This window comes from Solanum dulcamara, chromosome 8 (genome assembly GCF_947179165.1).
Source record: "Solanum dulcamara chromosome 8, daSolDulc1.2, whole genome shotgun sequence".
Classification (NCBI taxonomy): Eukaryota; Viridiplantae; Streptophyta; class Magnoliopsida; order Solanales; family Solanaceae; genus Solanum; species Solanum dulcamara.
The window spans coordinates 61,626,998-61,638,600 of record NC_077244.1 but is presented as its reverse complement, the minus strand read 5'-3'; the positions used below and the strand labels follow the sequence as shown (position 1 = coordinate 61,638,600).

Genomic DNA, 11,603 nt, shown 5'->3' with positions numbered 1-11,603 from the left:
CGCATATAGGCGGTTTGTACCTCCACTTGTACCTGGAGTAGTACCCCTCTGATTACCTCTGGCGGGTGGTGCGGTGGCAAAGGACCGGGCTCTGTTCCCCCATACTGGGCACTCTTTCTGAAAATGGTCTATTTGGCCGCATTTATAACAACCCATCCTTCCCATTCTGCACTCTCCCAAGTGAAGCTTACCACACTTGACACATGGTGGTTTCCCCTGCGCACCCTGACTCATGCTAGCTTGGGGTTGAGAACCTTGTGGCCTGAAATTCTGGCGACTTTGTCCCTGCCGATCATACCTGTTCTGCGGCATCGGTGCACTGGCGGTAGATGAGGCATAGGTGGAAGGCCTCTTCTGGAAGAAGGACCTGTTGCCCTTGCTTTGCTCCTGCTCATTCCCCTGCCCAGATGACCTTGCTTTTTTGCTCAGGTGTTCTTCTCTGTCTTTTCTCTACTCCTCCTCTACCTGTTGAGCATACACCATTAATCTGGAAAGATCCATATCCGAGATCAACAATGCTGCCTTACATTCCTTCTTCACATGCCTCCCTAATCCGGAGACGAACTTCCTCATCTTTGACCTCACATCAGGAATCATTTCTGGAGCATACCTGGACAGCTGGATGAACTTTAGGCCATACTCTTTAACCGATGTACCTTCCTGTTTTAGGTTTACAAATTCCTCCACTTTCGCTTCCCTCAATTCTCGGGGAAAGAAGTGGTCAAGGAAGGATCCCTCAAACTCATCCCACCTAGCAGGCTCAGCATCTTCACCCCTTCCCTGTTCCTATTGGCTATACCAAATGTTTGCCACATCTTTGAGTTGATAAGACACCAACTCGACCCCCTCAATTTCCGTGGCATGCATAGCTTTCAGAATCTTCCACATTTCATCAATAAAGTTCTGGGGATCTTCATCAACCTTAGAACCCGTAAATGCCGGTGGGTTCATCCTCAGAAAGTCTCTAATTCTAATAGAAGCAGATGGCTCCTAGGAACTAGAGCTGAGAGTCGGCGAACTCTAATTACCGCTTCGGACAGCCATTAGTTGAGTGAGCATTGCAATTGCCCCTCGAAATTCAACCCCTGATGTGGGTGCAGGTGGGGTAGACGGCACTTGAGGTGCCTCTACATATCTCGCGGGTCGGCCTCTAGCCCTTGCTGGGCGTGCCTCTGACTGTGGCATCCCTGCATTATCAACATTGCTCTGGCTAGCGGTACGTTTACGAGGCATTATCTGTAACGTATAAACGCACGAATTAGAAAAAAAGTTTCATGGAGTTTAACTCCATCGCACGAATTCAGAGTATGAAAGAAGTGAAACAATTCTTAATGTCCTATAGCCTCCTGCTTATAAGTGTGGTGCACAACACACCCATAAGCAAGACTCTACTAGACACGGCTTCATAGACTCCCTAGGACACTTGAACTCTGTGCTCTAATACCATGTTTGTCACGCCTCGGGAGGGTACCCTAGACGTAACCGGCACCCGAAGGCCATTTCTGACCTCCGAGCGAACCACTTGGTACAGTCACTCATTCATTCAAGCACATTCTCTTAGTGGAAACTCAATTAAGGAAATACTTCTCATAATATAAGGGCCGAAGGCCAAACATTTCAATCCAACAAGAGTAGTAAATTAAGACTCATCAAAATAACAGTTCAATCTCCCCCACTCCAGTCTGTGAAGCCTCTATTCAAGTCAAAAAGGTGCCAATGACAAGCCGATGGCTACCGATAATCTAAATAAAGAAAAGACAATCAAAAGCTGTACAAGAAGGCCCAATATCCTCCGGGAACTAGGAGGACTCACCGACTGGCTGGGAGTGTAGTGGATCTTCAATGGAGCGTCGGTTGATGATCTCTTATACCTGTCTCTGCATCATGAAACGATGCAGGCCAAATGGCGTCAGTACATGGAATGTACGAGTATGTAAAATGGCCGAATACAACGAACATCAAGAAGGAATCAATCAACTTGGGATCTCAACTCAAAAAGGATGACAACTCGATCAAATGTCCTAAGTCTAAACACGGATATGATCTAGACGAGACCAATCATATACAAATCAACTCAATCCGACTCAGAGTACTATCAACACCTATTTGGGAGTTGGGAGTTTCTCTTAACCGACAACCATCACTTATGAGCCAGTGAAAGTACAACAAACCGACGTTGTTGCCGCGTCCGCTCATACTTTGTCAGGGCATGAACGAGTCAACAAATCATGGATCCAATCCAACCAGGTCCTATAATGTCAAGACAACTCTCTCGGGGAAGCATCCGACTTTAACGGTTCCATTCCCCCCTACGTTTGGCGACGCAGTTATTGGGTTCGAGTATGGACTATACTCTTGCCCAATTCGATGCTCGATACTTCTCCCAAGACTCAATGCTCATAAAACTCCATCCAATCAATTCAATCAAATCACATCGACAAGTCTCATTACAACCTTGTCAACTCATCAACTCTATCACAATCAAATCTCAATCTCAATCATATCTTCAAGGAAGTGTTAAAATGCGTATATGTACATCATCTAGATATAAAATCAATAATTACCTCCATCCATTTGAGAAAAATCTTTATGACTCATCACATCTTCAAGACTTCAAATCGACATTCTTATAATAGGCGACATGTTTAAGAAGATAGTATACTTTATCAAATCTACATAATTAATAAGGCCAACAAAACATATTTATCAACTCATTTCTTCATCATCTCATACTCATATAAGGGCTCATTTTAGGAACCTCTTAGCTCAACAACATTAACACATAAATAATTAAATAAGATGGGAACAATACTCATTCAAACATGTACCATACCAAGAAACTCCATTTTCATGGATATCTAACCTCAAAACAAGAATAGGGCACATGGGTGGACTCAACCCATGTTTTGGATAGCCTTACATACCTTAGTGAAGACTTGGAGAAAACTTTGAGGTTGGGTCTTCAATGGAGGACTCTAATCTTGAAGCTTCTTGGACTCCTTTTTGGTTAGAAGTGGAGAAGAAGAGTAGAGAGAGAAACTAGGGCTTTTAGAAAGAGGGAGGGGCTGAAGAAAAATGATCCCAAAATACACAAGGATTGTGTATATATAAATTTGGGAAATTTCCCAAATTGCCCTTTCTCCAATTTCTGAAAATTAGGCAAAAACGCCCTTGGCGCGATAGTGGCGCGTCGCACCCTTACAGCGCCAAGGCCAATTACGCCTAAAACCTGCACAACTTTTAGTGGCGCGTCGCGCCAGGGACCAAACTACTGAGGCATGTTTCTGGCGCGATAGTGGCGCATCGCGCTCTTACAGTGCCAAGCCTATTGTCCTAAATTCTAGGAATTTGGCCTGAAAAACCCTGCACACTTTTAGTGGCGCATCGCGCCAGGGACCAAACTACTGAGGCATATTTCTGGCGCGATAGTGGCGCGTCGCGACCTTACAGCGCCAAGGCCATTTCCCCAGCAGTTGTAACCCAGGCCAAAATGAAATCCCTGTCGTGCTAGCTCGTCTTCGGATCGTCATATCTTTTGACTCCGAACTCCAAAATTTACGTTCTTGGTGGCGTTGGAAAGAAGACTCGACGACCTTTAATTTGATAGGTCGTGGGCCACCCGGATTGACGTCTTTCAAAAGATAGGGTCATTAAAAGTCGATCCTTATATGTACTCGTCCTAAACTTAGCCACGATGGATATTTTGGACCTAGTTCGGTCCTAAAGGCCCTAAATGACCCCACATCACCTCCAACGCGTTTAAATTTACTAGGGACTCATCTCAACTCAAGCACATACTTCGAAATAAATACGATGGCCCCCCACACGTATGCAAAGAAGGCCCGAATCTTAGGAAAATTTTGAGGGGTGTTATAATAAACGGGCAATTTGATGACTTATATCAATGTGGTGATGATCATGATACATTAGTGGAAATGTGATGTGATTATCCTGATATAAATTGTGTGTTGTTATGATAATCATCATTTTTTGTATTTGTGTGAACATTGTCTATTTGCATTGATTCTGAAACACTTTGATGAGAACTGATTGATGATGTTATCAAAGGAAAATGATTTCGGCGATGTCGAAGGAAATGATTTCGGTGATTGATGATTATGTCAAGGGAAAATAGTTTTGGTGAATGATGTTTATGCCGAAGGTAAATGATTTCGGCAAATACATAGAGCATGTAAGTCTCCTATGGGTTCTGACCTGCTAGTCAGCGGATGTATATCATCAAGACATACATGCATCACTATACCTGACATTTCATTGCACTGCATTGCACATCATTTTTCATTTGTGAATTTGTGTACACCTCTTGGTATTTCATGTGATTGATATACTTGATTTTCCTATGATTTAACAGGAAATATTGTTGATCTATTATTTACTTGAGTGCTACATGATATATGAACAACTAGGTTGGGTTGATTTCTATGCAGTTTGTAGTTGAGGAGGTTTGGTTGGGATGATAGGAGTACTTGTGTTCTATTTAGCTTTCCTTAGTGTTTAGTAGTTAGCTTGTTGATTACCATACTAGTTGGTACTCACTCCTTGCTTCTATACTTGTGTAGGTTGTGAGCTCGGACTTGTGTGATTCCTTCCTATTCCTACCTATATCTGAGGCTATCATCTGGAGTTATTGAGGTAGTTGTTGTATCCTTTCGGCAGACACCTCTTAATTTTACTATGTTTTAGTCCTGTTTTAGAGATAATGACATTTTTTTCGCGTCTATTGTCATGCATTAGCGGCTTGTACACATGACAACCAATCTTAGAGAGATTTGAGCTTCCCTTCATTCATTATTAAGCCAAGGTCCCAGGTCTCCGAGTCATCCCGCGCTTTTTTGAAGAATATTTAGGGAGATTAAGTATATTTATTCGTTTTCTTAAGTTATTCCTTGTATTATGTTATTTACTTTCGCAACTACTTTTTGTTGGATTTTAGGCTAACTCATCTCAGTGGGTTAAGACAAGTGCCATCACAATTATTTTAGGGTTGTGACATTTCTAAATATGTATCCTCTTTGTATTAATTAGACCTTCCAAAATAACATACATACATATTATTCCTCGTAAACATAAATGGTGTTCACTTATTTGAACCATATATGAGATTAAACTCATAAGTTATATCTAAAATAACATGAATTGAGGTTGAAATTCATATCATGATAGTTTCCATGCTTAAAAGTCATAAATGTTCAAGGAATCATAGAAGTTAGTCTAAATCAGTATAATAAAGTTTTAAAACCAAAGTGAACCATGAAATCATGAATTAATGAAGTAAGATCGCAATTTCATAAAAAGCCCTCAATTTGCTTCTAACAATCTTGTAGAATTCTTGAAAATCAAAATACATTAGGTATGAGAGTGAAAGGATACTCTCATTGAAGACTTACATACCTTAGTTGCTCCAATTACCCAAGAAAGAGTATGATCTTGGAAGAAGAAGAACCACAAAACCTTTCTTGAACCTTGGAGATGAGTTCTTGAAAAGTTTTCTTGAAAATATATGAATTTTATGAGTAGGAAATATTAGTTGGTGTTAAGATGAATAAAATTATGAAATTTCATGGTCAAATCTTACCTTGAATGATGGATGAACCTTGGAAGAAGTTAGTTTCTTGAGAACTTATCTTTTTAAGATAAATTTTTGAACTAGGAAGGTGAAACTACGTCTTTGAAGGTCAAAAAAGACCTTAGAGGCGTGCTACTGCACGGAAAACATGTCAGGAGCATAGCCAACCGTGCAGGAAGGTGGTAGCCACTGCCTCGGTGCGCTATCACGCTGAAAATTCCTCGGGCACGCGTCCGACCTGTAGCAAGACATTATTCAGTAAAATGAGCATAACTTTTTACTCTGAACTCCAATTAATACAAACTTGGTGGTGCTAAAAAAAAGACTCATAGACCTTTAATTTGATAGGTCATAAATTACCTAACTCTTTATATGCTGGGAGTTATGGTCATTTGAAATTGACCCTTATATGAACTCATGCAAAAACTTAGACGATACAAATGTATTGAATTTGGCTTGGTGTTTGAGGTACCTTACGACCCTAAAAAGATATTCGATACACTTACTACACTTAGTAAAGGATCTTAGCATATATTTACAACTTAGAAATTATCGAGTTCAGGCCTATACACATACAAAGAATGGTTCGAATTTTTGCATAGAAGTTGTGGGGTGTTATAATGTTGCAGTGGATACATAAGATGTAGAAGCTAAGAGAGGCTTGCCACACATACTATTCTTAAGAGAAAAAGTTTTAAGTATCTTGGGTCTGTAATTCAAGAAAGTGGTGACATCGATGATGATGTCACACATTGCAATGGGGCGGCATGGATGAAATTGAGGCTTGCCTCTAGAATTTTGTGTGATATGTAGGGAGGGTCTCTTTTGATATGTAGTACCCAAAAAATGTTTGTTATGGGGACAAACTCTGTCTTTGACAACATTTATCATAAACTAAAGAGTGAAAGATCAAAATATACTTAAACAATCTTAATTTTTTATTTTTATATCTGAACTATCAGGTGTGTGAGTTTCCTACCTGAACTATCACCTAAATTACGCGGATAAAAAAATATATACTAGTTAATTAGCTAACATAGCTATAGCTTGAATTAATTGTAGCTCGCGGCAAACATCTAGATGTAATTACGGTTTGAATTTTGTATAATTCGCGTGATTATACAGTTGAGTTTTGTATAATTCGCGCGATTTATACAAAGGTCGTGCACTTATTGAATTGTATAGCTAAATATACACACACTACAAATTGTATAACGAATCATACAAACGTATACAAATATTGCGCGAATTATACAAAATCTGCTATAACTATAGCTACAAATTGTGATTAGCAAACTATAACTATGGAGCATAATTAAGATATTTTTGAGTGGCTATATGCGAAAATTTTCCATTAATCTATATACTTTAAAAGGTATATAATTCTGAACGTAAATTTCTTCTTACCTAAACTATCACCAATTTGTTTTTCTATATACTCAAAAATGTATATACATCTGGACTTGAATTTCTTCTCATCCAGCTCCTTGCAAATAAAAGGATATATTCTTAGGTCTCGACCTAATACGTTTGTTAAAACTTGAGGGATCCTATCCATCTTATTAAAGTCATGGCTATGTGATAATAAACTATATATCTTAAAAACATATGTTGTACACTTCATTGCATTAGGGGTCATTTGGTAGCTGGTTAGAGTTATCCCGGTATTAATAATATAAGAATTAGTTATAAATAAATTTATGTATTATTTTGGTATTAATTATGCAAAGTTTCTAAATTAAAAATCAAATACCGCATTAAATTTATACATAAATAACATACCCCTAACCAGCTATTAAATATGATGTAAATTATACAAAAATTGATTTACGCAGAATTCATTTCCAAATCAACCACCAAACGATCCCTTAGTGCATGCACCGCATGTTAGTACATGTTTAACTATTCCCACTTCCCAGCATGTTCTTACATAATGACTTACTATGTATTCATAATCGATCAAAAGTTGTTATGAGGGTAATACAAAAACTGATTCTTATATACCATATTTAAAATTAAATTATACATAAATAATAATTTTTCAAATCTAAAGAGCTTTATGTTTCACATGCAATAAGTCAAAATTACAACAAATACGAGTTACTCTAACATATTTTGTACCATTCAAATAATACCTAAACTAAATTATCGAGTTACTAATTATGAGTCATATATGTTGTGATATATATATATATATATATATATATATATATATATATATATATATATATATATATATATATATATATATATGCTCTTGAGTGATATATAGTGCCTTAAAATTCATCTCTCTTTAGATGTCAAAATTTTAGAATGCTAAGGATTATATTTCCCCTAAAAAAAATTAAGGAATCTTTACATAAATAATCAGTCTGGTTTATTGTCTATTTTTTTTTCTAGTCAATATACATAGATTATAGGCTGATTATACACAATTATTCATATATTATATACTTTCATCAATTATTTTTAATTTAAACGGTTGAATATATAGTGATTTTTTAAGGTTAATTCTTCTACTTCTTCTTCCTTCTAAATTGTTCCAAAGTGAACATGATTGTTGAAATAATAGTAGTGATGATTGTTGTGATATAAGGGTCACGCATATACGGCTAAATTAAATTAAATTTCTTAAATGTAGTACACTTTATCTTACTAGCCTAGGAAAAACGTGGGCCAAATATTTTTGCAATTTGGCTTTACTTGTCGGCTGTCTCATTTGTCTCAACCAAATGGAAATTAAATGCCGACACTTGCAAGTTTTGTCTCTTGAACATTTTCATGCTACATGCTATATATAATCTTTAGACTTTGAATTAGATTTTGAGATCTCCTAATAATTTGCCATGTTTGATGGCGCCTAATGCTCCCAATTTTAGCATCATTTATGTTGTTTTGGTCCAACATTAAAGGGAGAAAATTCATTCTATAGCAACAATGACGTGCAACAGACCATAGTATTGATATATCTTTGACTAGCTTGGCATTTCATAGGATTCAATTCTTTCTAATACAATTTGCTTACTTTATTACTTGGGTCGTGTCATACTCTAAAACAGCCATGGAAAGTTGAAAATAATTACTGAGCCTATTTGTCCAAGGTCAGAAAGACCAAAAGTGCTTATTTTAAAAAAGAAAACACATATATTATTTAACAGTGAATGTGTTTAAAGAAAAATTATGAGAAAATAAGTGTTTTATAGTAGTAGTAGAAATAATATTTCAACTTGTACTACAATAAATAAATAAAGGATTTTGCGGAAATTATTTAGCGGCGCAATACTATATTATAATTAACAACAATATATAATAAATATGAGTATTTATAACCAACACTCTATATAAATGTCGCTAAAGACTTAAGCGAATAGAGATGCAATAACACTAACTCAATTATTGCTAAAAAAACGATTGCCAATAAATGTCTTTTTTGTTATAGTGTTGTCACGATCCAAAATCACTCAAGTTCTGATGATATATACCTAGATCTCAATCCAGTAGACGTATCAATTTAAGTTTTAGCTAATTTCCTTTATATGAAAATATCAAATACATTGTCTGGAGGGAAAATTAAACAAAGAGAAATGTGAATTAAGTAGGAGTGAAGTTCAATGTTTCAGATCAATCAAGTAGCTCACTCTGAATCTCCGTATCAAGCTCTCTACATACAGCCCTGGATTCGCTAGTACTCAAATCATGATTTGAACAAAAAGTGCAGCAACAAGTTGGTGGCAAAAGTTGGTGACCTTAAAAATACTCTGGACAATTCACATAGCCGGCTTGTTACAACCATTGCATTTTCTGCTGAGACCCCAAATCTCCAAGTGGGCCCTCTTGGCCGATGACCACCCACGACCTTGATTTTTTAGAGAATCCCACTCCTGTGGAATCTGATCTGTTACAGAGTCATTACAGCTGTGCATTATTGTATATATAATAGTCTAGCTGATATGTAGGGATTTTGATTATTTAGTTACCATAGTTAGTTAGTACTCTTCATGTATTTATATCATTGAAATCGTTGAGCAATATAATAAACAAGTTATTCTCTCCGTACCTTATCAATAACATGATCTATAGTGGAATTTTATCCAACAAAATTTTGTTCATCTCCACATCTGGTTTTCAAGGTGTCACAACTGCTAGTCTATACTTTTAATAAAAAGGAGTAGTAATTTTATTAAAATAAGGTGATCTCGATAGCGTGGACAATCGGACTCTAAATACTCATCTTTTAACCTTTCAGGATAAACTATATATTAGTGATACCGGGAAATAATTTTGATCCCAAAATTCCAATGTAAACATTGAAACTGGCCATGTGCACCTTTTGTTCAAAATCCTTAAGCTAGGTAGGCCCTGCTAAATTATTGCAGTTAACCTGATCCTGGTCCCATATTTGCACCTGACCTACTGCAATCTCTTTTTGCTCTTTGGTTACTGATTTCTTTATATCAAGTAATTTTATGGGAACTTTTGGAAACCCTTGTAATAAGCTAACGGTAATAACTGTCACAAGCTCGTAGGTCACTTCCGCTAAACTTGATATCGTATGTATATAATTTTTAGAATTGATCTAATATTATGTGATGACACTCGTATTTCAAAATTTCTTTGGACCAAAGTAAGGACATTAATTTGTGGGCCCCGCTTAGTACATATTTCATCCAACTTTTGTTCCTCAACAACTCATGCTTCGAAAAGAATAAATGGCCGGTATATTGGTTGAATGCAAGGTTATTCATCAAGAGGAATAAGATTAATTCTCGCTTAATACTTCTTATTTTCTTCTTTGTACCAATGTTATAGAAATTTTAGAACCACCATTAATCAGTCTACGTATAATGATGCATATAGAAGATATAACATATAATATAGAGAGACATAAAAGGGTTCGAAAGCCAAAAAATAATAATATTGAAATGTTTGTAAATGAGAAAATGAAGTGTTCCAAAAGACAAATATTTAGGAAGTAGCCACCCACAAAGGGTTCCTCCAATCACAAAATGTCTTTTTGCCCTGCCTTTCTTCATTGCACCTACGTACCCTTTGACAATTCACTATTCCAATTTCAGCCTCAACATCATAACTATTTCCATCCATGTCCCTTTTCATGGATATGTCATTTTCCTCTTCATCTTCTCGCTCTTCCTCTTCTTCCTTATCGTTAATTTCACGTTCAAATACGTCGCTTTCAACTTCTAATTCTCCATCCTCTTCATCGATCGTTTCCATTTCCATTTCCATTTCCATTTCCGACAAGTCAAATTTTGAAACAGAGGTTTCATCATTCAGAAAACAGAGCCTAAGTCTGCCATTGCTTCTTTCAGCATGAAAATAGGTACGCACTTTCGGGGCCTCAAATGCTTTAATGACTAATCTACCCCCTTCTCTGTGTGGGCGAAATTGTATAGAATTCGATCCTCTTAACGTTGTCAAGGGAGGTGGAATTTTTCGACAGCTTTCAGTAGTCATCACCTTGTTGTAATTTGATTGCTCTGCTTTGAACTGTCGGGAGGAAAATGAGAAAATATTGGTGTCAATGGTCTGATCAGTTCCTGTTTCACTTCCCAAATTTTCAGTACATAATGCAAGGCTTTTTTCACTAAGTCTTGATGATGATAAAGGATGAACATATGAGTTTTCGTTTTCCTTTGAGTAATTGGTGGAGAGATTTCGAAGGGAACTCCAGCATTTTTCGTTAGTAGTAGTAATATTTTCTACTATAGTAGTTGGGGTTGGTAATTTGAGCTTAAAGGTAGTTGTTTTAATGATATGGGAGTCAGAACATGACTGAAAATCTTGATAAACTATAGTTGACATGTTGAATAATATTAATTGATTGTAAGAGAGAGGAAAAAATGTTGAAAAATTTGAGGAATTCTAGAAGAGGAAGAAAGAATCTTGAAATAGTTTTCTTGTTCTTTGTTTTTGTGAAGGAGAAACAAAGTGAGGGGTTTGGTTCTGAATTTGTAGTGCTCAAAAGTGCCCATGGCTGTGTGATGTGGGTGTTTGG

At 36.7% G+C, this 11,603-nt stretch overlaps 1 protein-coding gene across 1 annotated transcript; it reads right to left on the bottom strand.

Moving 5' to 3' along the window:
• Positions 1-10,345: 10,345 nt before the first annotated feature.
• LOC129900252 (protein FANTASTIC FOUR 3-like) lies at positions 10,346-11,603 on the bottom strand. Its single transcript, XM_055975183.1, has one exon. The coding sequence runs from the start codon at positions 11,408-11,410 to the stop codon at positions 10,553-10,555; it is 858 nt and encodes a 285-aa protein (XP_055831158.1). The 5' UTR covers positions 11,411-11,603; the 3' UTR covers positions 10,346-10,552.

Coding starts and splice junctions, on each gene's coding strand:
- LOC129900252 (XM_055975183.1), bottom strand. CDS start 11,410: ATGTCAACTATAGTTTATCAAGATTTTCAGTCATGTTCTGACTCCCAT.